General features: G+C 36.1%; 3 protein-coding genes across 5 annotated transcripts; all 3 read right to left on the bottom strand.

Moving 5' to 3' along the window:
• Positions 1 to 816: 816 nt before the first annotated feature.
• Positions 817 to 11225, bottom strand: LOC8277335 (plant UBX domain-containing protein 2). 2 transcript variants are annotated; one of them, XR_001535698.3, is made up of 4 exons: positions 9706 to 11225; positions 6357 to 6635; positions 1212 to 1500; positions 817 to 1091 (listed from the first exon to the last, which is right to left on the bottom strand). XR_001535698.3 is itself a non-coding variant. In XM_002525937.4 (3 exons), the coding sequence occupies exons 1-3, from the start codon at positions 10603 to 10605 to the stop codon at positions 1267 to 1269; spliced, it is 1413 nt and encodes a 470-aa protein (XP_002525983.2). In that variant the 5' UTR covers positions 10606 to 11224; the 3' UTR covers positions 817 to 1266. The 2 variants fall into 2 exon arrangements, 1 of the variants encoding a protein (XP_002525983.2); XM_002525937.4 differs by having other exon boundaries at positions 817 to 1500; positions 9706 to 11224.
• A 5108-nt stretch (positions 11226 to 16333) lies between these two features.
• Positions 16334 to 16975, bottom strand: LOC8277334. The gene has a single exon (XM_002525936.4). It carries the CDS (start codon positions 16888 to 16890, stop codon positions 16498 to 16500), a length of 393 nt encoding a protein of 130 aa, XP_002525982.1. The 5' UTR covers positions 16891 to 16975; the 3' UTR covers positions 16334 to 16497.
• Positions 16976 to 20489: 3514 nt separating this feature from the next.
• On the bottom strand, positions 20490 to 23480 carry LOC8277333 (plasmodesmata-located protein 6). Of its 2 annotated transcripts, XR_001535697.3 has the most exons (4): positions 22485 to 23480; positions 21175 to 21294; positions 20948 to 21013; positions 20490 to 20823 (listed from the first exon to the last, which is right to left on the bottom strand). XR_001535697.3 is itself a non-coding variant. In XM_002525935.4 (3 exons), exons 1-3 carry the CDS (start codon positions 23224 to 23226, stop codon positions 21003 to 21005), a joined length of 873 nt encoding a protein of 290 aa, XP_002525981.1. In that variant the 5' UTR covers positions 23227 to 23477; the 3' UTR covers positions 20490 to 21002. The 2 variants fall into 2 exon arrangements, 1 of the variants encoding a protein (XP_002525981.1); XM_002525935.4 differs by having other exon boundaries at positions 20490 to 21013; positions 22485 to 23477.
• Between the last annotated feature and the right edge of the window lie 4059 nt (positions 23481 to 27539).

Here is a 27539-nt window from a genome sequence, read left to right as displayed (position 1 = left end):
CTCTCCTTCCTACAGGTCTTTTGCTCTTGCTCTTTCTTCTGCAAAAGAACCCAAAAGTCTACGGAAGGCCCTTGCTCATCCTGAATGGAGAAAGACTATGGTTGAAGAGAAGGAGGCACTTCAAATGATACCGGGGAGCTTGTTCCAAAGGCCCTACTTATGATGGGGATAAAACAACAATGAACCGCCTACCAAGAGGAATCCATATAACCGAAGATGAAAAGTGCTAGCCATAATATGGAAATCATTCCTTTGTTTCAGCATGGTTTTCTTACAAACACCTATGACCACTTTTTACTAGAAGTAGGAGGAAATGAAAATTGTTCGGCTAATGGATATTTTATTGAATCCAAGGCCAAAACGATCATGCCTCTCATAATTTAGTTGTCTGATAAAGAACCTCATATTGTGAGTGGTTTTTCCTCTTTTATTTTCACAAAAGGATCCATCAATACACTCATTTGCCAAAGCTTATATTAATGAGATGAAGCCTACATTTGTGTCTTTTTATCATGCTATCATGTTCAACAAAAAAGTTGATATCAGAATCCAAGATGGGCCATCAATAGCTAAACCTAAGGAGGTTCCTTTCCTCATGAGAACACTTGAAGACACTTAATCCTAAGAAACAAACTAACAGAAGAGTAAGACCTGAAAAGAAGTAAACAAGAGAATTTCAAGATTGCAGCTTACAGTGTCACAATGGAGCAAGAGATCAAGAACAAAAGTATCACTCAACCCCATAGCTTCAATAATAGCTCATTTATCTAGAACATGGAACTCCACTTACCAAACATGCATCACCTAACACAAGAGTCGCAAACAATAATAATTTCTCATTGACCCCTTATTTGAGCTTAATTGCTCAGTTTTTCTCAAAGAGATGAAATAATAGAGACTGATGAAGGAGGATGAGAGATGGGTACAACCCACCCATCACATGAATCCCGGTAGAATTTTACATTTCCAAAATGTGTAAGACTTAAGATAATTGTGCAATCGAATTAGTACAACAGACGTAATTTTTTGGGCACTTGTCAGCAACACGTGATGAATACACGAAGGAGAGCTTAACAACTATAATCTGTTTGCTACAATAAATTTGAAGAAAACATATCAGACAAATACAATTTATAATGAGTAAAACTGGAAAGAGCAAAAATGTGGAATCGACACCTTGCACCAATAGATAGCTCACTTCTAATCTATACCTGAAGCAAACAGGCGTTGATATTGATGAAATTCACCCATCACCACACTTCTGAATCAATTAAGCGGTTCACTAATTTCAAGGAGCTCATCGCAGAGCCCTGTGAAGACGGAGGAATCTGTTTCTTTAGGCCTGAACTTGATGAGAGCTGAAGGAACCAAATCCTCATCCTCTAGGGTTGAGGCTCTCTGCCCTCCACTCGGAAAATGAGGGAGTACCCGCCGTTTGATGAGTATGGGGTCTAGCAACTCAAACTCCAAACTGGGGTCCTTTAGTGATGTGCTCACAAACTGCAAATAAAAAGAGAAGTTTGCATCATATTGATTTCACAAAAACCGAGCAGATGACATGCATCCATGAGTTTTCAAACTTAGGGTATAACTATTATTTATGGCAGTTGCAAGGTTAAAGCCTCAGGCTTTTTCACATATAGGCGACCTCAGCACTCCTGCTTTGCTACAAAAGAACAAGGCAACTGTCTCTACTCCTGATTTCCTTCACTTGGGGTTGCCAAACACCCAGAGGACTAAAACAACACCTAAAGAGTGCTGAGAGGATATCGGAAAACAAATGATAGGGCCAGGACAACCAAACAACAAAAAGCCAGACCTCAGAGCAAAAGGATCAACCAGTCAAGCAACAAGCAACAAAATTGATCACCATGATAATAAGGCAAAACCGAGGATTTATTCAGATTTTAATTGATTTATTCTGGACAGCGGAGACAGCCCAGCTCACTCCAAATACATTACAGGGACTGGTTTACAAATGCTTCACTCGTGGCCAGCGGAAGAAGAAAGTGTTGGCAGCATCTGAGAAGGAAGTATTGACAGTACCTGATGATTGGAAGAACTGATGACAGCAGTTTGTTTTAGTTAAGTTCTACGTAATAGTTTGTTTAGTTAATTTCTACCTAATGTTAATTTCTTTCCTTTGTAATTTCTATGTAAAATATAAACATGGGAAGCAGTTACTTTTTTAGTGGATAGCAGTTATCTTAGTGGGAAGTTCTAATGTAGGGTATTTAAAAAGTTTGTTAAATGCAAAGGGATTAAGTTGAATTTCAAATATCTGGTGTTGTTAATGAGATCGTTGGGTTCTCTCTTTACTAGCCCAAATTAGTTAATTTACAAAATAGGTCATAAAGGTAGAAATTCTCAAAAGAGCAAACCAAACACTAATCCTGATACGAAAAATCCGCATTTTGATTTTGAAGTTCACAGAACCATAACTTGATCTATAACAAAGCACCATAACAGCCTGGTACCAGAGCAGGAAGTTACAGGAGATTTGTGCAGTTTACAACAGTAGCTTGGGGCTTTTATGGACATGTATCAGGAAGATAAGGTGCGGAGAGGTGGTACAAGAAGCCAAACAAAGGGAAATTTCTGAGCGAAACTTGCAGCCTTAGGACGTAAAAAGGCTGCCACGAGGACAGAAGGACATAGTACAGCAGAAGGAAGTGTTAATCAAGTTTGAAGGGAATTCCGAGTTCAACCATGAAGGGGCAATCAAGGAGGGAATCTCGTATCATGCTAAGCTGAATTTTCCTTGTTATGATCGCAACAACAGATCCATTAGGATAGCTTAGCCACTGGGAGCATTTTTTTTTTTTTGCCATCAATGGAATCAGGAAAAATATAAGTGGAAGTAGCTTCTCTCCACTTGGAAGCTGATGCTCAGATGTGGTTTTTGAAGTTAGACAAGGACTGTCCAGATCTTGCAATCACTGTTTTGGACCAACAATAAGGAGCAACAAACTGGGAGATTTATCGAAGCTTCATCAAACCGGATCAGTTGGCCGATTATCAATGCTGTTTTGGGCAGTTAGTAGCCCAGGCTAGTGCTCTCACTCTGGAAGTAGAAATATTTGTCAGCAGACTACAACCATTTATCTCAGTTGAGGTGGAACTCCATCAATCTCGAGACTTAACAACTGCCATGAGTCTTGCTAGACTTTTTGAACAACGCAGAGATTAAACATGGGTATAGGTCGTACTAAAAGAAAAATTTTGGAGGAAGTTCTTCGCATTCTCCATCTATTAAATGTCTTAGCATGTCAGAAATGGAAGAAAGAAGAGCAAAGAGACTTTGTTATAATTGTAGCAGTATGTTGGTAGCAGTCCAAAAAACACTTTAATTAATGAAGCGTCTGCGAAGATAACTAAAGAACCTGAAATATCTATTCATGCCATCACGGGTTTTCATGCTCCTCAAACTATGCAGATTTCTAGGTGATAAATGGGTAGAACTCATTCCCAAAAGCTAGCTCAAAGGAAATACACTATAACAAACCAGTAACCAAACAATGTAGGATAAGTACAACTTCTAACACCCTCCATCACACTTAGCGCGACATGCAAACGGGCCGGTTCTAAACCCATCATCACAGACAAAAAGCCGGCTCTAATACCATGATAATGGGCTTAGAGAGAACTCATTCTCAAAAGCTAGCTCAAAGGAAGAGGGTGCCCAATCCACTTATATATACTATAACGGCCCAGTAACCAAGCGATGTAGGATAAATACAACTTTTAACACTAGGCAATTGGCAGGATAGCCCATACAAGTGCTAATAGACTCCGGCAGCACCCATGGTTTCTTGGATATGGGTATGGTGGACAATTTGCAGCTTCTTGTTCAGAAATATGAGGAATTGCGGGTTGCGGTAGCCAATGGAGAGTGAATATGTAGTCCAAGGGTTTAAAGAGCAACTCCATTGGTTTTCGTGCAATCCTAGAAGTCATCTGATTGAAGACTCTTAGCCCTATCACTGACGACTTCTCTGCCATGCAGAAGTCATTGAGTCATGTTGGGAAATTGATAAAGTTGCAAGGTTCTCATGATTCTCACATATGTCTATCCAAAACAATCCAAGTCTATCCAGGATGAACGAGAATTGGAATCACATCGGTTGCTAGCAATATGTCAAGCGCTACTTTCTAGATCAACAAGTTTGCCTCCGCAGCTTCAAACAAAACACCAGGTTAAATGACACTTTTATGTTGATTATCAGGCGTTGAATGCAAAGACAGTGGTCGATAAATTTTCAATTTCAATAACTGACAGATTATTGGAAGAGTCATCAAGGGCACAATTCTTCACAGAATTAGATTTAAGCTCTAGTTATCATCAAATTCGTATGAATAATTTTGCTGTGGGCAAGACAACATTTGGTAAGCATCATGTGCATTTTGAGTTTTTACACCCTCCATTTCTCAAGCAGTAAATGAATGATGTCTTCAAACAATATCTGCACTTTTTTTGATGATATTTTGAAACACAATCGCACCTAGACTAAACATATTCATCATCTTCAAATGGTGTTTAGTTTGTTAAAGGAGCATGGCATATTTCTTAAGAAGTCAAAATACCTGATTGGCCGAACTTAGGTATCCTACCTGGGTCATATTATTTCAGCCGCATGAGTGGCAATTGATGAAGGAAAAATTCCAGCAATGTTGCAACGGCCACGTCCTACACCTCTCGGGAGCATAACATGGATTTTGGGTCTAACAAGTTATTACCACAAGTTTGTACAAAACTATAGTTTGATTGAAGCTCCGCTTGACGGCGGCTTTGCAATAATTCTTTTGTGTGAATAGATGATGCTATGGCAGCTTTTAATAAACTTAAAGTTGCCGAAACCACGACAAGGGTCCTAGTATTACCAGATTTTTCTAAGCAATTTGTGGTGGATTGCGATATTTCATATATCGGGATAGGAGCAATGTTACAACAGGAAGGGAGACCGGGTGCTATTCTCAGTGCACTATGGCCAAATGTCAGCAAAGTTTAGCTGCTTACGCAATGGAACTTATTGGCTTGGTACACATCATTGGCGACCTTATTTGCTGGGTAATTCATTCAAAATCTGAACTGATCACTTTAGCTTGAAAAACCTTCAGGGACAACGTATTGTTACCACTCAAGAATATTGGTCAAGTAAAATTATGGTGATTGATTTTACTGTTCAAAACAAGGCAGGAAGGGAAAACATTTTGGCTGATGCACTGTCTCATCGTGAGGGAAACTCTGTCGTTCTTGTTGCAATTTCAACGACGCCACTCGGACTTCTCGATGTAATCAGATCTAAAGTCGTTCAATCTCCGGAAATGCAACAACTGGTGACTAACATTCAGGACCGAGAGGCTGTGGGACCATGGGAATTTAAGGATAGGTTGGTTTTCTTTAAAGGCGAAGTTTACTTACTTTGAACTCTCCTCTTATTGATTCTTTCATATTTGCAATCCATGACCTTTGTCATGAAGGATATCAGAAAACTTTGAAGTGTATTTCTTATGATATTCACTGGGATGGAATGAAACAGCGTGCCAACAAGGTTGTATGCAACTGTCTTATTTGCCAAAGGACAAGACAGAACATCTGCAACCTGTTGGCTTGTCACAACCCTTACCTATTCCAATGCCAGTTTCGTCAGATATGTCAATGGATTTTGTGGAAGGGCTACCATCATCTCATGGAAAATCAGTGTTATTGGTTGTTGTGGATCAATTGTCAAAATACGCTAACTTTATCCTTCTTCTCATCCCTATACAGCAGTGGGTGTAGCATGGGTCCCCTTTGATCACATCTTTAAATTGCATGGACAGCCAGAATCCATTGTTAGTGACTGAGACCCTACTTTTACTAGTGCTTTTGGACTCAGATTTTTCGCTCGAGTGGGACCAAGCTCTCTTTTAGTTCTGCATACCGTCCCCAAAGTGGCGAGCAAATTGAAGTTGTAAATAGCACTACAAAATTTTGGTATTCAAGTTCATAGACCTATAACTCAATCTATAACATGGGAGCATAATAGAAGAGTGTTGCAGGAGTTTCTGTGAACTGCAGAATCTACAAAAATTTCTTATCAAGTTGCCACGGCAGAGATGCAAGAATAGGGCCCACTCAAATCTGACTTTTAATTAATATTCTTAAAAGAGTATTTGCTCTTGGGCTGAGAAAATTGGAGAGAAATCTTGTTTTCCTTGTTCAGAAAGTCGGAAAAAGAAAAGGTCATTACCAGGTGAGGACTCCGAGACATCCATGTCTAAGGGCTTCCAAAAACGACCAAGACGCTCATTATTTAATTGCAAAGCAGGATTAAAGAATGGATATATGTATAAGATTAGCTAGAAGCACTGACCTCATAAAGAGCACTAGTTGGCTCCCATGGAGCAAAGACACCCTGAAGCACTACTCCATCAGGAAATTGGATACGTATGAGGGTTCTTTTGTATCTCCTCCTGGCAGCTTGTGCCTGTTTTTCCTTGTAAGACTTAGGGATCAGAAGTTGAGAATCTGCAATTTTTTTCTTCCTGGCATCGGCTTCCCGTTTTAATTCTTCTTGAGACAGATTGTAAAACGAATCAGGTAGTTCAATTTTTGCTGCTACACTTTCTGGGACAGAAAAGAATACCTGGATCTGGCAAACCAAAAGAATGGTTTAGAATGCCAAATCCCAAATGTGTCAATATGGAGCACTCCATTAAAATATTCATAGCAAGAGAGTACAAAAAGAACAAGGAATAGATGGAGAAAATTTAATGCAGTAAAATGATCAACATGTATAATGAATAATAGCACTAAATATAGTCGAACAAACAACTTCTATTCGAAGTTCATAGAATCAATTGTACTGATTGATGAACAATAAATAACAAGAAAACAACAAATGGCATGTATGCCGGACAAATAACAGCCCAGTTAAACTGCAAGCTTGGAAAGTTTATTTGCAGTTGGTAGCAATACAAACCATCAGCTCAATCACTGTCCATCATAATCTGACTTCAGCCAGTTCTTTTCTTTTTTTTTTTTAATTCTTGGAGAACGGAGTTTTCACTCCCTTTTGGTTGTGGGCGCAAGCTGACTATAGTTGCGATCTCTAAGTGGGATTTTCAGTCATCTAAGAAAAAATAAGTTTTTTCCTTGCATAACATAACGATTTTAAAAAATGGAACTCCTACTCCGGCTATGAGAGAGCTTAGAACTTCTTCCTTAATTAAAACCCAGGCGACCACCTGCTCTACCTCTTACGTTGTAACCTCTTTAATGAGTGATTCTCGATGTGGTGAATTGACTTCAGCCAGTCAGATAATCTCTCAGGCAACATACATGTGCAAATCCATTCCAAGAAATTTAAATTCCAAAGACCAGGATTCAATACCTCATAACATTGACCAGCACCCATAGAGATAACTAAAATCCATAGGCTCATCCTTTCCCAAGTCTCTACTTCTGCATGCTCACATCTCTCACTACATCATACATTATAAGGTCAAGCCTGTTGATTCAAAGAATCTTCCATATGATTCAAAGTTGCAGGTTTCCACATAATTTAGGAATAAAGTTCAATTTCGCCCCTAAACTTACATTTAAGGGTCAAGTCAACCTTTTTGACCTTTCTAGGGCAATTTAACTCACAACTCGGTTTTAGATCAAATAAGTCCTCCTTTTCAAAGAGTTGAGAGCATGAGCTAGGGTGGGTATTCAGTTTGTAAACATAAACCAAACCAAACCGAACTGTTGCAAAACCAAAAACCAAATTTCATATGAAGATAAACTGAACCAAACCAAATAAGACAATAAAACAGAAAAGTCAAACCATATGCACCGAATTGCATAACATTCATTTCAAAAAATTAAATTTGTAAAATATTTAATATTTTAATAATAAATAAACAATAAAATTTTGATATTTCAGTTCATGCAATTAACTGAAATACCTTAGAACCGAATTGGACCAAAAGATTTTTGCTTCTACAAATACAAACCGAATAAATCAAAGTATCAAAAAGATTAACCAAACCAAACTGATCAGTTTCTTTGGTTTATTCAGAATTTTGCTCACCCCTAGCGTGAACACTCTCCACACAAAGTATGTGAGCTTTGCTTAATAATAATGCATCAAGGTATTAGTCGAAAATCAGGAAAATTCACTCATGAAAAGGACACCAGAAGTCCACAAAAGAGAAACAGAAATCTTTTTGTAAATAGCAAATTGGATATTGACAATGTTGTCTTTTCAACCTGCATTTCTTGATCTTTGATAACAGCAAAATCAATAAGTGAAGCTATTGAAACTGGCTGTAATAGAGTCTGAAGAAGAATTAATTCGAATATGATCACAATCAAAAAGAGACTGAAACTAAACCACGCCACCAACAACAACAAAGAATCAAAACAATAACGCATAAAGCCCCCCACCAACACCAAAACTAACCCACCATACTAAAGTTCATAATATATGGATTTTGAAATTGAAGAAAGCTTTAGAAGAAGCAGATGATGCAAAATTGGAAGGGATAAATAATATGAAATGGAAAATATGAGGAGGAGGAAGAGGAGTCGACGATCCATTCATCTATTTAATTTGTGTTCTATTTGCAATTCACGAATTCATGAGGTGGTGGTGGTTGGACAACGAGGAGGAGTAGATGGTTGATGCTGCGGTTGCTATTGCTGTTAATGGCAGTGATGCTGCCACTGGCATTGCTGCTATAGTCAGCAATGCTGAGGCTGGCATTGCTGCTGCCAACGACATCACTACCGATGGTTCTCAATTTTAATTTTATTGAAATAGTTACTATGTTATTTGGGCTTTTTTTCATTTGACAAGTGTTGAAAGAGAGAACAGCTTGGTGAAGAATTTAATTTCCAACTGAATGAGAAATGGGTATTTTTGTGAAGAGGTTGGAGGAGGAGATGACTAGGTGTGACTGTCTTCTGTTATTGCTTTTAGTGATAAACTTCCCTGCTACTCATGGCTTCCAGCACCAAGTACTTATTGATTTTGCTGGATTGAACCAGGGTCAAATTGGACCCTTTACTCCAGTTCACTCATGACATTCTTTTTGCTCTTGAAAGATTGATTTATTTTCAAGTTTATAAAATCTTCTTCTCTCCTGTAGAGGAGAGTGTAAGTCATGCGCCCTACCAGCTGCTAAAAGAAGTAATTTGAACTAAAATTGGGAAGTTGTGTACTAAAGTGCCCCAAAAAGTTTAGAAGGGTCAATCTGACTTTTAGCAATAACTTTTGGGCCATATTGAACCTTATTCCTATAATTTCTATTGAATCAAACCTTCATGTAAGAATTCATGTATCAATGATTCAATTCTAGATTTAAAGTGCCATAACAATGGGCATCCCTGAATTGGTCAGTTTTGTTTATGTTCAATGCATAGTATCAGCAAATGATCCGCTAAGACTTCACTTCATTTCAAAGTTCTGCTAAAATGCTATTTTGAAAGTTGTGAAGGCAGCTATTCCCTTATTATAAAATGGTAGTTAACACTGCTTTTAAATCTAAGTATTCTATTCTAAGATTAATATAAAGTATAATAAAATAAAATAACAATTCAATGTTCTGAATTTTAAACCTAGTTGGCTCATAATATTTGCCAAACTAGAAATCACAGTGAAACATTAAAAGAAGCATAAGAAAAGGTTACTTAAATTATACCATGAATTAAACACTAGGACAGATTTAATATACCTGCCTATCAATTTTCTTTGGCTCAACCTGCTCTTCTGTTCCAGCTGGAGCAACAGAAGGTTTATCCTCTGCCTTCACCACTTGCCGTTCTATCTTTCTAGGTTCTAATAGCCTAATGACCTTATTAATCAACCTAACTCTCTCCTCATCAGGAACCTCCATAAACGCCCACATTTCTCCGACCTCTTCCCTCAACTCAAACCCAATAAACTCCAACAGTTCAACCGCTCCTGCAACCTCACTAACCGCCTCCCTAATCTTCGGATTACTCATTCTAATCTTCCTAAATTTTGCATTCTCCGGCTCCTTAACAATATTTGTAAACAATCTAAGCACAACTTCCGCAGAACCCTCCCGCGGCTTCCCTGATATATAGGCACTAACACAAGCCTGCAATCCACTACCACTATATTCATTCCCTCCATCAACTAAAGCACTGCTATTTTTATTGTTGTCAACACAACTTTCTACATGTATAGAAACCTCTCCTTCTGATCCAAATGGCTGCCCACAAATTGGACATTCGAACACATTTAAAGAATACCCATTTTGAGATCTTTCTCCAGTGGTAATTAATGAGTCAAATGGATTAAATCCATCTGCTGGTTTTGGATTTGGAATTAAGTTAGCTTTGTCTTGATTTTGATCAGAAGTGGGTGTTTGTTGAGGTAAAGATTTGGAAATTGAAGGATTAGGAGTTGGCTTTGGGTGTGTGGATTGTGAATATGGGGCATGGATCGGATTCTGATTAATGGGTCCTGATGAAGAAGAAGAAGAGGAAGAGGAACCATCACCCAAGACTCTACCTTGACCTTTAAATTTACCAGAAGAAGATGATGATGATAATTGGGAATTCACTTTCTGCATGAAACCCTTGAACTTGTCTTTCATGTCATCCATTTCTTTTCAATTGAAAAGATTCAAGATCAAGAGATAAAGAAATTGAGCTTCCAATACTGACACAAAATTAAAGGAAAAAAATCAAAGACTTATTGAATAAATTGAGAGTGAATGATTATAACAAATTTTGTAGAAGAAAAGAAAAAGGGCAGTGCTGAATTTGGAGGATAATTGGATAGAGGTAGAGGGTTGACCGCCTAATCGAAGCACAGAGTGAAATATTAAACAAATGATTTAGGCAAGAGATTAGTCATTAGTCCGCTAAGATTATGCCACGTCAGATCCACAACTCCTGCAGGCTCCTGACATATGGAAAACAACTCACGTATTACAAAATGTTATTCAGCCATTATTCCAAAAACACATACATGATATTATACATTTATATTATGAATCAAGATTATTCTGGTTAATCACGGGACACAAACGGAAGCTTCATCTTTTTTTTTTTTTTTTGGTTCTGCTCTGCAGGGGTTATATTGTTCCGAGAGTGAAACAGAAAATATAACAGGATTGCAACTAAACCACATCTTTCTACTAAACTCTTAATTCAACAAACTCAAAACGGCAAGACATATTACTAAACGACATTTGCTCATAACGCAGACCTATGGTTGATGAGAAATTATAGCATTTTTTCCGTTGGCATATGGGGTGTTTCCATGCCATTGGAATTTGTTGAATGATCACACTGACTCGCTGCATTCTCCTTGTAGAAATCAGTATGCAATCACTTTGCTCTCTAGTTATCAGAGACTATCCTGAGTGAATGTATATATATATATATATATATTTTTATTTTTTTCTGATAGAAAGCTACGTATACAATGACTCATTCCTTTTTTCAAGTTAAACTTGTCAAATCGATCATAAATTAATATCGAGTGACTAATAACTCCCTTGGTTAATGAGTTATTGGTTTATGCATTCAAATGAGAAAGAAATCAAGATAGCATGAGAAGGAAGCCCGGAATTAAAGAAACACCAACCATTTGAGTTTAACTGCAAAACATACATGATGCTTGTGTCAAGCAAGCCTTCTAATTGTACTAAACAGTTATCCATCTGTTTTGATAGCAAGCCTTTTGACCTTACTAACCATTTATCCATCTATTTCGACATTGAAACGTGAAACCTCTTAGTTGGTGCATTCACTTTCTTCCTTTCTCGGACCGGATTTCAAATGTCACATGATTCACTCAATTTATGAATCTTTTTTCTCTTTAGAATCAATTTGTTCATATATATATTTGACTCTTTCAATTTATAAATATTATGATCACTTATTGGCATTTTTATCATTACAATAAATGAAGTAATAAAAAATTAAATATGTAACTATACATAATGAATAAAAAACTCATTGTTTGATATCATGGCCATTTCCTTAGCTCTGCTCTATTCAGCTCATCTTTTTTCGCCCACTATCCTTGCTTAGCTTGCTAGCTTGCTCCGGCTTGGTCTCAACCTACCTACCTTTAATGGCCCCCACTGCATTTAAACAATGGGCCGATGGAAACATTCGAGAGAGTTGAGCCAATCAAGTATCTCCATTCAAGCGATTATACAAAAGAAGAACGAACCGAGGTGAGAGACGGGGGCCAGGGAGAAAGAGTCTAGTCGACAATAATCAGATGGCTATAGCAAAATGTCGCACAATACATGGAGCGTGAGCAGATTGATCTTTTTTTCAATCGTAGACTATGATTTGATTTTGTTTAATCGTAGACTGATATTTGGGATACATCTGTTGGAGAACGACCCTACTCGATAGAAAAATTAACTATTAGACCATAAAATATATGGTCTCAGCCTTGGGAGGGACCAAGAAGCAAAACCCACGCATGAATGTGACATGTACAAAAGTCCAGTGGCGTATATACTATTGAAAAGAAATCAATCTGCTCACCAGTGGTAACATCGATTTTCCTATAAAAACTGCATAGCCTGTAAATCAGATACCATCAGTAAAATAAAATACAGAACATGAGGCAAACAAAAGGCAAGCAGGAAAATTTTATAAGAATTTCATAGGCTATCCACCAAATATCATCAATGAATAAAATACGGGATACAAGGCAAAGAGAAACTAAGCAGCAATATTCCTATAAAAACTGCATATCCTGTATACTAGATACCATCAATGGATAAAATATAGGACACGAGACAAACAGAAGATATTTCAATAAAAATTGCATACTCTATACACTAGAATACCGATGGTGGATACGGGACACGGGCAAACAAAAGATATTTTTATAAAAACTGCATAACTTGAAAATCAGATATCGTCAATAGATAGAATACAGGACATGGGGCAAACAAAAGCAGAGCAGCGATATTCCTATATAAACTGCATAGCCTAAAAACTACATGGCTTGTATGTCAAATACCGTCAATAGATAAAATACAGGATACGAGCGCCACGGGGAAAACAGAAGCTAAGCAGCGATATTCCTATAAAAGCTATATATCAAATATCATCAATGGATAAAATACGGGACATACATAGAGCAAACAGAAGCTAGACAGCAATATTCTTGTAAAAGCCGTACACTCTGTATATCATATACCGTCAATAGATAAAATACGAGACCCAGGAGAAACAGAAGCTAAGCAGTGATATACCTATAAAAACTGTATAGTCTGTACATCAGATCCTGTCAATTAATAAAATACGAGACATGGGGCAAGTAGAAGCTCATACAAAAACTGCATAGCATATATAGCAAATATCGTCAATGGGATAATATATGGAACATAGGGCAAACAAAAACTGATCGGCGATATTCCTATAAAAGCTGCATAACTTGTATATCAGATGGTCAATCGATAAAATATGGAACACAGGGCAAACAGAAGCTAAGCAATATCATTCTTATAAAAGCTGTATATCTTGTACAATAGATACCGTCACTGGATAAAATATGGGGACACAAGGTAACAAGAGCTAAGCAGCGGCATTATTATAGAAGCTGCATAGCCTGTAAATCAGATACCGTCGATGGATAAAATACAGGACACGGGTCAAACAGAAGCTAAGCAGTGGTATTCTTATAGAAGCTGCATAGCCTGTACATCAAATACCGTCGATGGATAAAATACGGGATACGGGATAAACAGAAGCTAAACAGCGGTATTTTAACTAAGCTGTATAGCGTATACATCAGATACCGTCAATGAATAAAATACGGGATACGGGATAAACAGAAGCTAAGCAGCGGTATTTTTATAGAAGTTGCATAGCATGTACATCAGATACCGGCAATGAATAAAGTACAGGACACAGGGCGAACAGAAGCTAAGCAACGGTATTCTAATAGAAGCTGCATAGCCTATACATCAGATACCGTCAACAGATAAAATACGGGTCACGGGGCAAACAGAAGCTAAGCAGCATTATTCTTATAGAAGCTGCATAGCCTATACATCGGGGCAAACAGAAGCTAAGCAGCAATATTCTTACAGAAGTTACATAGCCTGTATCAGATACCCTCAAAAGATACAATGCGGGGCACAGGGCAAACAGAAGCTAAGCAGCTAAACATCGGTATTCTTATACAAGCTGTATCGCCTGTACATCAGATACTGTCAGTGGATAAAATACAGACACGAAAAAACCATAAGCTAAACAGCAGTATTCTTATAGAAGTTGCATAGCCTGTACATCAGATACTGTCAGTGTATAAAATACAGACACGAAAAAACCATAAGCTAAACAGCAGTATTCTTATAGAAGTTGCATAGCCTGTACATCAGACACTGTCAGTGGATAAAATACAGACACGAAAAAACCATAAGCTAAACAGCAGTATTCTTATAGAAGTTGCATCGCCTGTACATCAGATACTGTCAGTGGATAAAATACAGACACGAAAAAACCATAAGCTAAACAGCAGTATTCTTATAGAAGTTGCATAGCCTGTACATCAAATACCGTTAATGGGTAAAATACAGGACACGGGGCAAACATAAGTTAAGCAGCGGTATCCTCATAGAAGCTTCATAGCCTGTACATCAGATATTGACAATAGATAAAATACGGGACACGGGGCAAACAGAAGCTAAACAGCGATATCTTTATAGAAGCTGCATAGCCTGTATACCATCCATAGATAAAATATGGGACAAAGGGCAAACAGAAGCTAAGCAGCAGCATCTTTATAGAAGCTGCATAGCCTGTACATCTAATATTGTTGATGAGTAAAATATGGGATATGAGGCGAACAGAAGCTAAACAGCGGTATTTTTATAGAAGTTGTATAACCTGTATCCGATACTGTCTGTCAACGGATAAAATACGGGACATAAGGCGAACAAAAAGCTAAGCAGCGGTATTCTAATAGAAGCTGCATAGTGCATACATCTGATACTGTCAATGGATAAAATATGGGACACAGGGCGAACAGAAGCTATTATAAGCCGCATAGCGCGTACATCAGATACAGTCGATGGATAAAATACGGGACACAAGACAAACAGATGCTAAACAGCGATAGTCTAATAGAAGCTGCATAGTGTGTACATCAGATACAGTCAATGGATAAAATACAGGACACTGGGAGAACATAAGCTAAGCAGCGGTATTTTAATAGAAGCTGCATAACGTGTACATCAGATACCGTCAATGGATAAAAACAAGGCGAACAGAAGCTAAACAATGATATTCTAATAGAAGCTGCATAGCGTGTACATCAAATACCGTCGAGATAAAATATGGAGGATGGAGCAAATAGAAGCTAAGCAGCAGTATTCTTATAGAAGCTGCATAGTCTGTATCAAATACCGTCAACGGATAAAATACGGGACACGGGGCAAACAGAAGCTAAGCAGCTGTAGTCTTATACAAGCTGCATTGCCGGTACATTAAATACCGTCAAATACGGGAGATGAGGCAAACAGAAACTAAACAGCGGTATGTTTATAGAAATTGAATTGCCTATAGCATGTCATGCACATCAGATACATGTATAATGGATAAATAAGAGTCAAACAGAAGCTAAACAGAAATATTCCTGTGAAAGCTGCATAGCTTGTACATCAAAAATCATCAATGGATAAAATACAGAACACGGGGAGAACAGAAGCTGAGCTACATATTCCTGTCAATGGATAAAATACGAGCCACAGAGCAAACAGAAGCTAAGCAATGATAATTTCTCATACCTTCACATACCGTCACTATCTGTAGCTAATAGCATTTCTAGTTAAATAGACCGACTTTATCAGATGCAAGTCACTAGAGGGTTCACCTATTATCAGAAGCATTTTTCTCTGTCGACTCACTATCTGTAGTGAGTAAGACCATATCAACTGTTCCATAAGACTGTAGCAACAGCTTAATATACTCTCTAGTTAGAATATCAAAAACCATACAATCAATCAAAATTATCAAATTACTCTTTTAATGCCATCATTTGATGCTTTATCCTGCTAAACAGAAACATCGATGCCAATATAATTGGGACATTAGGTTCTCATAATGAAATGTATCTGCTGCTGATACGCCTTGATGATCACCCACCAGAGGAAACAAAAAAAAAATTGCAGACTTGGATATAACTCTCTTCTCTTCTTGATTGCTGGGTAACACAGTAACGGACTCCCATAAATTCCCTAAACATTTTTCTTTAGTAAATCAAATTGGGAGTCCAATTTCTACAAGAAAATTGCCTACTAACAATGATGCATTGTCTGCACGAACAGAATCCCCAAAAATGGATAGAAATCAAATCAAAAACTAAATACGCTTCATATTAAAACCAGTCAACTTCCAGAAAAAAAGACACAAAATAGTGATTCACAAACTTGTAATTACGTGAAAATAACATTAACCGAAGACGACAAAATGCACTTATCTCATAACAATGATAATGACAATCGATCAATGAATCATTCCTTATTCTTAAGCCTCTCAATTCTCTGATTCAACTGCTCAATCTTAACCACAAGATGGGTAACCGAATAAAGAAGCCAATAAAAGACGAGCGCCGTCGCTATAAGAAGCGCGTTCCTCTGACTCTTCATGATTGACTTCTGATGCCGCAGATGCTCCGATGGCGTACACGAATCTCCCTCACAGGTCGGCCGCGTTTCGTACTTCCAATATATATCCATTAACAGAAACAGACAGAACGGCACCACCGATAAAAACGGCTTCAGGAGATTTCGTGTAACGGCGATTAAGCCTCTACGGAGTCCGTCGAGGCCTGGGATAGTTAAGAGAAGGACCATGATCGCCTCGGCTCCGGCAGCGTAACCTAGAACGACCCATTCCAATGCCATGATGACTTCGCAAATTTAACCCTAGATCTGAATTTTGACCGACTTTATGCTTTTCTTCGGGAGTAAGTAGGAGAGGGAGTAGCGTTGGTTTATATTAGTAATGATGCGGTGAGTGGGTGACTTACCTCTTGAAGTTTATGACACGTGTCACAAGACTGATGCCGATGCGTTGGTGTTCGTGGCGGTTAAGGAAGAAGGGCCGGGTCTGGTGCTTTAATCATAGTTTAGCTGCGGTAGAAAATGGGCTGGGTCATGGGCTACAACTTCTTAAACATTTAGGGCTTAATAAATGAGCTCAGCCGAGTCGAACCAACTATTGACAGGTCCATACGATATGTTCAAGGGATGGGGCGAAATGCTATTCGTATTTTATGGCAATTCAATTGGTGAAGAAGAGCCCAATACTGCGGTGAAAGCTCCGTGGTCCCGTCACAACGACTAGGAGTAGGGTAGGTATTGCAGTCCAAATTCATTCTGAACCCATTTATTGTTTAATAGATTGTATTTCTTGATCACTATATAAACTAAAAGTAAATTATTTTTCTTTTGGGACGATTGAAGTATTACATTTGCCAGATATATGTTTTTATCATTCCGCAGTTTGCCTAGGTTAGTCTGTCTGGTTGGCCAGACAATTCTGCAATCGGTTGTGCTGGATCTTTCTAATAATCTTTATTTAATAGACTGACTACTTGGTATAAAATTATCCCTGCAAATTGACAGTACCATTATAAAATGTCCCTTCTCCTCTAATAATATTCACCTCCTTATCCCTATCCCATAACCAACAAGAGAAGAAGAAAAAATAAAAAGAACTTCGATAACCAACTTTGCCTCGTTCCAACTAATAAATCTTGATTCTTGATCGTCACTATATGTATCAGATTGGCCTTATCTCTCTCTAGTATATATATACTGGAAGCTTCGGGACTTGTATTATTCTGCCCACTTTAACATAAGCTTCTCCTTTGTTCCCATTTTGATACACATGACATCCCTTCATTAACTAAAAGCTTTTAAGCCAATTGTCCATTTCTTCCACACTACAGTCTGTATTACAAATGGATTCTAGTAACTTCTCTGTCTTTGTCATTTTCTTTTTAGTATATAACACATTAATACAGGGTCTAATATGAGTAAAATTCTTAAAATATTGAACCCAATTACTCATAATGCGGTTCGGTTCAATTTATTTTTTAATATAAAATTAAAATATTTTAATTTGATTCAATTTTAAGTTTTAAAAACTTGATGTAATTGAATAAATTTTAATTTATATAATTTGATTCTTTGTGACATCTTACTCATCTCGATTGAATTTATTGTTAATTTGATTTGCTCTGTAATTTAGCATAGTTTTGTTTGTTTTATATAAAAAAATAATTTATTTGGCCTGGTTTAATTCGACATTAGACGTAACTAATTAAATATCCACTCTTAATAGTATCTATAAACCACTCTATTTTGACCAAGAAAAGAAATAAAATAACATTTTAAGAGAAATTAATATATACTTAGAATTAGCATATGTATAATTATATAAATTGTATAAAGTTGGAGATTTATATAACAATGTGAGCGAGAGGTTGCAAGTACCAATTTTTTCTTTGAATATTTCATGTATATTCTTTCGGACGTTAGCTTAGGTGTGGCATTTGTCTAAGAGCAGTATTTTACATTTGGACAAATACGTTTCTAGTTTTATAATTACTCCTGAGGAAGTTAACATAATAAGAAAACGAGTCAATTGTAGATGATGACACTTGGGTAATTAACTTACTTGCTTCAGTTTTAAATATTATGAAAATCAAAGTATTTGCTTGCTTCCTGTTCAGTGTTTCTCCACTTGAAAAATGATAAAAGATGCACTTGTTTCATGTCAATGATTGACACACAGTAGTATTGTATTCAATAATTGATGATATTATCCACCAAATTAAGAACTGTAGTACACTTTGATACTAACTTCTCTGCTTATAAAATAAGAGGCGGAAGTGATGGAATTAGAACATGTCAAACTTATTACTAGTTGTAAAGTATACTTCATATTCTCCAAAGGGTCTCATTTTCATAAATGCCAAAAACAACAGAACAAATCGAACAAAAAAAGAAATGAAAGTTGAGGAAGGTAGAGTCAAAATATTTGAGCGTCTCGTCTCGCTGGGAATAGAAGTATCTTATTCTCGTTACCTACTCCTTGGGCAAACTGTTTACAACATCAGTTTTTCAATATATTATACTCAGAACATCCAACTACCAAAAATATAGCCTTAATATATGGAATATACATCACAAGGTAAGGCACTCTGGTTTGCCCTTGAATAATCACAAAGCACAAATAAAGAACAATGATTCTTGAATCAAGTTAGAGGTACATGTCAAATACAAATGAATGCAAGAATATGTTATCAACGGAAGCTGTATGTCTATGAGAATATGACTAAAGAAAAAAATATATATAGAGAGAGTAAAAAATTCTTAAAAATTATTATTCTTTACATTCTATCTGCAAAGGAGAACATGGGTTTGAGGATAAAATAGAATCAATCTCACATATCATTCTCTCTGCTAACAAACTTCAAGAGGCACTAATTCAGGAAACCTTCATAAAGTTAAGTGGTAATAGTAGATATTGATATTGTATAGGAAATCTTGGTTTTTAAAGTATTTAAATTAGGAACAAACACTAATTTATTTGTTTAAGCTTTGTAGTTTTCTTATCTGCACCCACAAATTAATTGTAATGCATCTTGCCACTTTCTTTCTTCCCATCACCCCCTTTATCATGTATAGGGCCTCGAGTAATATATTATTAGGGTTATCAATTATGGGTTTTCAGCAAATCGATTAACTATTGCCATAACTTTAAACAATTCTTTTTCATTTCTTTTTAATTGTAAATACTAATATGCATATTTGCAGCTGAAGAGAATGAGAATCTTTGTAAATTTTGTAACCATGCTTGTGAAAGATGGATTAAAGTAATGGTGCCAATGACTAGATTGAGACATTCCCACATATATACAAAACTTACAAATTAAAAGCAATTGCTAAAGTGCCTAAAAAGCAATGGATAATAGATGAGAGAGAGTGAAGCAACTGTGATCAATTCATGAATGTTATATCACCCACTAGCTAGCATCATGATCCTCATTATTGAATCCTTAATCCATTAATTCTGATTGTCCCTAAATTGATTTTTAATTTAAGTTAATAATTACTTAAAAGTACAAACAATATACTGTCTTAATGGGTTTATCGATTAATCAGCTTCAGCAGATATTCCTTAAGAATTCAATTATGCTCTTGGTCTCTGGACAACTCAGTCAAACATGAGTTGGCAAATCTAATCACACCATTAACTTTTTATTTCCTTTTGGAAAGTTGAATATAATGTCAAAAATAGTGAAACATTTTAACTTTACTATACCTCCAAAACTTTCGATTCAGCATTATACATTTCTTTTCCTTAATCACATTAGTGTATACCCTTTATTATTTAGATTGAGTCAGGTTCTTAAAAATCAATCAGATATTCTCATTCCCCAATATAACTGCACATCAACCACAAAAGTTCTGTACTCAAAACTCATCACATATGACAGCAAAAATAAAGTTGATTCCACAGAGAGATTAGAGACAGGTAGAGTAAATTGAACAAGGAATTTGACAGGAAATTTAATAAGTACTGAGGTATAACCTAACAGTTACAGGAAAATCAAACTTTAGTGTTCTACTAACACCCAGCAAAATGTCACTAACTAAGCATCACAAAATAGCACTTTCACAAAAGTGTTCACTATTTTATACAAATAATTAGAAACAACAAAGATTAATATTGTGTTATAAGACTTTAGTGGGTGTAGGAATGTGGAATCTTTGGACCCTTTTTCACCTTATTGCAACTTCCTTTTTCACTTGTTTCAAGATAACCTGTTTCAAATAAACATCTTTCTATATCTACCCTTTCAGTTATTCTTTTTAGAGGGAGATATGAAAGAAACTTCAAGAAAGAGAGAAAAAGTTGAGACCACATAACAAAAGTGAAGCAAATTACCAGAGCATATAGAGAGAGTGGATATGGAATTCCTGATATGGCCTTAAAGTTTATATTATTTACCACCTGCATATTGTGATAGAAAGCACAAAATATATATGAGATTGGACAATGTTACAGAAAAGAAAAGGCTTTGACAATGTTCAAGTTGTCAAAAGAACATAAGGGATAGGGAACCAAAGAAGCAAAGGAAAGGAAAAAGATCAACAGGAATGAAATGGCATTACCTTTTCCTTTTTCACACACTTTTCTCAAGAAAGAAAGGAAGACAATGAGTAATGCAACCCCAGCAATTAGCCCAATTAATATTGCTAGTGTCTTCTCAATCTCATCATCATTGTGGTCATCTACACCAAATAAAGAAAACAAAATAAAAGCAATTAGCTGCCATCAATTTCCAAGGAAGAATTAACAATCATAAGTTAATAATGATCATTTCTTGGTTTTAGAGTTGTGCATTAACATTATTACTTGCTATAGACAACTTAATTGTATGTGAACTTTCTTGCTATCATGAGCAATCAGGAAGAATGTCTTTGGTTGCATATGTAAGTTAGTTTTCCAATCAAATAACCAAAGAATATATGGGCTTCCTAGAGCATTTACAATAATCAATTGGCAAAAACTTTAACATCATTAGAGTACTGATGCTATTCTTTTATATATAGAGTTTCAAACACTTGGAACAATTAAAACTATGATTAGTGGCCATAATTACTCGCATTTGCATTGGATTCTTATTTGAATGCTAATGCATGTAGGCATTAACCCAATGTGGGGCCTGTTTGTATTATAAATGCCATGGTGATTGGGTGCTTTACACAAAGCTTTATTTGCATGTATAAGAAAGTGCAAGATATTTTACAATGAAAGTTCAATTACATGTTCTCAAATGGGATAAATATACAATTAATCGTATATCCCTTGTCTATCTTCATCCATCTTTGTAAATAAACATATACAATGTCATCGCACAAGAATATTCAATTTAAACACATGAATTTGATATCAAGCCCATGATCAACTTTTAATTAAACACCTAAAGGTTTCAAGCATTTAAGTAATTAACCAATTAACCTTCAAGAAAAAGCAAACCACTTCAAGAAGACATGGAACTTCAGGAAAAATTGCTCCAAACTCTCTCCTTAATTAATCATATACTATAAGATTCATCTTGATATATATGCATTAATATATAGATGACACACAGACGCTGATTTTTTGTCTCTCGGTCCACTCCCTAATACAGACACACAAGAAAGTGAAATAAAATAATTTAGAGGAGAAAATTGGAAAAACTTAGAGGGAAAAAGGGGTTCTTGATTAATAATTTGAACTTACCCAACTGATCACCATGCAAAATTAAAACACACACCTAGATTGTTTACATTTTGACAGGGTGTTTGAAGGTAAAGTTCAAGATTTAATCAAGATCACCTTTCTCACTAAATTCCCACTAATTTAAACAAAATCATGCTCAAGTACCAAAAACCAAAAATTGGAAACCACCACCCATCAGGGTGGCGAAACCGCTTACCATTTCCACCGTGTGAGTGAGCTCCACGCTCAGAGAATCGCACGTAGCATTTAGCCAAGTACATATCACCAGAAGCAGCTGGCCCACAGTCCGTTTTAAGCCGTTCAACAGCGTCGGATAAGCAATCCTGGCACTCACTCGCACTCAAATCCTGTACGCACTGCGCCACGCCATAAACATCACCGGACCCAGCAACTCTATACGGCTTATAGGACCCATCACTAGCTCCTAAGTAACCCAGAATTGCGTCACGCCTAGTCAACGCATTAGAGTCATACCCAATCGACGGCCCACATTTCTTTAACACAACAGTCTTGTCTTCAACGCCTAAGAAACTCATATTATCGTACTTAACAAAACACCCATCAAGCTGCAACGCGCCACCGCACGAGTCAAGGCAAAGAGTACCGAGTTGACTCACTGCAGCGGCGACACAACGAGCACAGTCACCATTGGAGAGGTCTCCCCGGCATTGAAAGAGGCCGTAAAGGGTGTCTTGGGAAGACGAAGGACTTTGGATAGTGAAGTTGTTGTAGTTAGTTAAGGTTGCTGAGTTGACTAAAGAAGTGAGTAGCGAGTTAACGTTTGACTCGTATGGAGAACCGGAGGTGTATTTGAGCTGTGAACATCCTCCGAAAATGAAGGACTGGAGTGAGGAAGATGCTGGTGTTGTAAGGAAGGATAATATTGTGAGAAGAAGAAAAGAAAGGGAAGCTGCTGTCGTAGAGATGGTTACAGACATGTTTTCTTGAATTCTGAACTCTTCGGAGAGAGGTTTCTTAATAAGGGAATATATGAGTGTGTGTAGAAGTGGTCGTTTGGCACTTTAGCAATGTTTTTGGAGCTTTAGAGAGAGAGGGAAAAGAGAAGGTTTTCTGGGCAGAGAGAGTGGTTGTTGCTTTGATGAGAATTTACGTAAGGAAAGGGGAGTTTCTTCTTGGCCTATGCATAAATGATTGTTGCTTCCTTTTCTTTTTCCTTTTTCTTTCTTAACAAATTTTATTTGAATTTAATTTTAGCTATTTTATATTTTTCCTTGATCTGTGTATAACATATATGATTTGCAATCACAGTGAGTGTCAATATACTTTAGAAATAGACGTAAATATTCAAATATACAAAATATAAATATAAAATGTAAGGAGCATCAGCAAAATGTACATATGGACTTATGTAAAGGTAATGTGAACGCCAGGAATCATTTAAATTAAAGGAAAAGAAGTTTCTAAGAAATGTATAGTTTGGACCTTTTGAATTGTTATAATTTCCATTTTTTGAATTGATTAAAGCCATTTCTTTTATAGAAATTTTTTTAAAAAATAAATGTTTGAATAGCTAGCAGCTTAAAAGTCTAGTATGTATGGTTGGGGACTGTTTATAGTTGACCACATCAGCATCGAAAATGGTCCATAACCTTATCTAAAAAACGCTAGAGATGTGTATAATTCACATAGTTTTCAAATCATTTATATGTAAATTAAATTGATAATTGTTCTCTTCAACGTGATCAATCACTTGTTGGGGAAAATAATATATAAAGAAGAAAACGAATTGGAATCCAAGTGTATTGCAAAGATTTAGCTAAAATAAATAGAAAATTATTATCTATACCAAATATATATACGCTGTAATAAATATAAATATAAAAATAATATATATATATATATATATGAATATTTTATATTTGATAAAATTAAATTTTTTAAATTAATAAATATGTTTCAATCATTTGTTAACCGGTTTAATGCATGAATGCTAATATATATACAATAAGTTTTTCAAGAGAAAAATGGAATAGCCAAATACTCATCTATGATTGAAGTAGTCATTGCCAGACATCTTTCAACTGCGATTTAAGTTTGTAATTTGATTTATAAACTAAAAGAATAGAAAGAGAAGGTGAAGTTTCTATTTATATTTTATAGCCTTAACCAAAAAAAAATAAAAAATAGAAAGGATTGAAATATGTTAAAAACAGAAAACCTCCCCCGTGCCTAACAACTTGTGCCACGGGACCTACCATTAGAAAATGACTGTAACCCTTTAACCTCCATTTTTAGATTTTTATATTCTAACATATAAAGGACATATAATAGCAGTTTAAAAGAAGATGAAGCATTAATATTGATTCAAGAATCAAAGATATATCTTATTCTAATCAGCTATAGCCGGAGGTGTTGAAGGAGATTGTGAAACCAAAACTAACCCAAGAAAATAAAAATAGATACATTTTTTTTGGATAAAAGTAATGGCGCAACGCAACCATGGTTTTGTGGTAAAAGAAAATTAATTTGAGAAGGTTACCCCCTCAGTATACTGATATAAGAGAAAGTGGCCGTCCTTAATTTTTAGGCATATGGCTTCTGTGGATTGCCACTGTCTTCTAAACAAAGCAAAAAGGTCAGAGCCCCTGATTGTTGGTTACAACTGTAAAAAGTGTAAAAAAGAAAAAAAAAAAAAAAAAAGAAGAAAGAGATCCTTTAGAATCATCAATATATAAATAGCAGGCAAGAATCAAGATATTTGGGGCCCTTTTTCCATTTCAAATTTTATATATATAAATAAAGGTTTCTAAAACCATGATCCAACATGATCTTACCAATATCTAAGGTTCTCTTAACGTTTTACTCACCTAATTTTTGTTGGCATCAAGTCTGATGAGTGAGAGAGGTGACTTCAATTTATCATATTGTAGTTGTTAATTGGTCGTTAGTCCTTTTATCTCTCTCTCTCTCTCTCTTTTTTTTTTTTTTTTTGGGTCCTGAGTCGCTCACTTTTCATATTCTGATAAGCTTATTTTATTGTCTTGAAATGTTTAAATCTTATCAATACAAGTTCAATAGTCACATTTGAGTATTGCAACATATTATTTTTGGTTTCTTTATCCCACATTCAAAAGCTAAAAAGAAAGAAGTAGTCCCAAAGCTAAATTGTATTTCTTTTCTTATTAATATTTTTTTGTGATTCTATTGAATTAAGAAATATTATTTTGGTAGTGCCCGAGGAAGTAAGCATAATTTTTGCCGAACTTCATTAAAGTTCTGGTGTTTCTTTTTTTATTGTTTATTTAATAGCTTATTTATCAGTGGAAACTAACCTGATTTTCACAACATTTGATATCAGAATCAGGTTGCTGAGTGGTTGCAGTTTAAATTGATCTTCCACATCAAAAAAATCTGGTTCATTTCGCATTATATTTAAAAGCTATTAAATGTAGATCGAAGCAGAAATAGCTGACGGTGAAGATACCTCTACACCAACCATAATAGTAGCACCAAATTCATCAATTTCAGTGAGAAATTGCAGTGACGAGTTCCAGAATTGTGGTGGAGATATTTGATGGTACTAGTCATTTTGGTATGTGGCAAAGTGAAGTTCTAGATGCCTTATTCCAACAAGGTTTAGATGTTGCCATTGAAGATGAGAAACCAGACTGTGTGGAGGAGAAGGAGTGGAAAATAATTAATCAATTGACATATGGTACAATTTGATCGTGCTTGTCCAGAGAGCAGAAATATGCATTCTGTAAAGAAACTTCTGCTAGTAAATTGTGGAAAGCATTGGAGGAAAAATTTCTGAAAAAGAGCGGTCAAAATAAACTCCATATGAAGAAAAGATTGTTCAGATTCACATATGTTCCTGGTACCACAATGAATAATCACATAACAAACTTCAATCAGCTTGTTGCTGACTTGATGTATTTAAATGTGACATTTGAAGATGAAGATTTGACCTTAATGTTGTTGGGATCTCTTCGAGAAGAATTTGAATTTCTTGAGACTACTTTACTCTATGGGAAGGCTGAGGTGTCTCTCAGTGAGGTTTGTGCTGCTTTATACAGTTATGAATTACAAAGAAAAGATAAAAATGGTAGCTCTAGTGGTGCAGCAGAAGCTTTGGTAGTGAGAGGCCGTTCGGAGAAAAGAAATAAATGAAAGAAGGGAAAATCGAAGTCCAGAGTTGGCAAAGACCAATGTGCCTTTTGTCGGGAAAAGGGGCACTGGAAGAAAGACTATTCGAAGCTAAAAGAAAAAGCCAAAGGGAAGCTGTTGCAGATACAAATGTTGCTAAATGTGATTCTAATTTTTCATTAGTAATGATGCCATCAATTAGCAATTTGGGAGCTTGGATTCTTGATTCAGGCTGTAGCCACTATATGTGTTCCAACCGGGATTGGTTTCTGATTTCAAAAAAACATAAGGTGGAGTTGTCTACACAACAAATGACAACACTTGCAAAACTGCTGGAATTGGTTCAGTTCGGTTGAAGAATCATGATGGATCAATTAGAATTCTGACTGATGTCAGATATGTGCCGAGTTTGACAAGAAACCTTATTTCTTTGGGAGTTCTGGCAAGAAAGGGCTTCACTATTGTCACTACAAATGAAAATTTGAAGGTTATCTCTAGGGCACTTGTGATGAAAGATGTTCAGCAAAGCAATAACTTATATTACTATCTTGGTAATGCAATTATTGGTACAACAACAGTAGTTTCTAGTTATAATCAGGAACTATAAGCAACCAGTTTGTGGCATATGCATTTGGGACATGCATGCGAAAAATCCTTGAAACTGTTGGCAAATCAAGAATTATTGGAGGGAGTGAAAGTCTGCAAATTGAATTTCTGTGAACATTGTGTCAAGGAAAAACAAACAAGAGTGAAGTTTGGTATTGTAATCCATGATACTAAGGGTATTATGGATTATGTTCACTCAGATGTATGGGGACCCTCTAAGACAGCTTCAATAGGAGGCAAACATTATTATGTTTCCTTCCTTGATGATTTTTTTTCGAAGAGTGTGGGTGTACACTATGAAGACAAAGGATGAAGTGTTAAGAGTTTTTATCACCTGGAAAAAGATAGTAGAAATCCAGACGGGCAAAAAGATCATATGTCTCCGAACAGATAATGGAGGAGAGTATATAAGTGATCCTTTTATGAAAGTCTGCCAAGATGAAGATATTATGAGACACTTCACTGTCAGAAATACACCACAACAGAATGAGGTGGCAGAAAGGATGAACCAGATTCTACTTGAGAAAGTTCGGTGCAT

Source organism: Ricinus communis, chromosome 5, assembly GCF_019578655.1.
Source record: "Ricinus communis isolate WT05 ecotype wild-type chromosome 5, ASM1957865v1, whole genome shotgun sequence".
Taxonomy (NCBI): domain Eukaryota; kingdom Viridiplantae; phylum Streptophyta; class Magnoliopsida; order Malpighiales; family Euphorbiaceae; genus Ricinus; species Ricinus communis.
Note: the sequence above shows the minus strand (reverse complement) of the source record. Positions and strands in the feature narration are given on the sequence as shown.

Excerpts from the sequence above, each read along its gene's own strand:
- LOC8277335 (XM_002525937.4), bottom strand. The coding sequence starts at position 10,605 with ATGGATGACATGAAAGACAAGTTCAAGGGTTTCATGCAGAAAGTGAAT. Across the intron at positions 6,636-9,705 it reads CAAAGAAAATTGATAGGCAG|ATCCAGGTATTCTTTTCTGT; the intron begins GTATATTAAATC and ends TTGGTTTGCCAG. Across the intron at positions 1,501-6,356 it reads CAACTAGTGCTCTTTATGAG|TTTGTGAGCACATCACTAAA; the intron begins GTCAGTGCTTCT and ends TTTTATTTGCAG.
- LOC8277334 (XM_002525936.4), bottom strand. The coding sequence starts at position 16,890 with ATGGCATTGGAATGGGTCGTTCTAGGTTACGCTGCCGGAGCCGAGGCG.
- LOC8277333 (XM_002525935.4), bottom strand. The coding sequence starts at position 23,226 with ATGTCTGTAACCATCTCTACGACAGCAGCTTCCCTTTCTTTTCTTCTT. Across the intron at positions 21,295-22,484 it reads TCACTCACACGGTGGAAATG|ATGACCACAATGATGATGAG; the intron begins GTAAGCGGTTTC and ends TATTTGGTGTAG.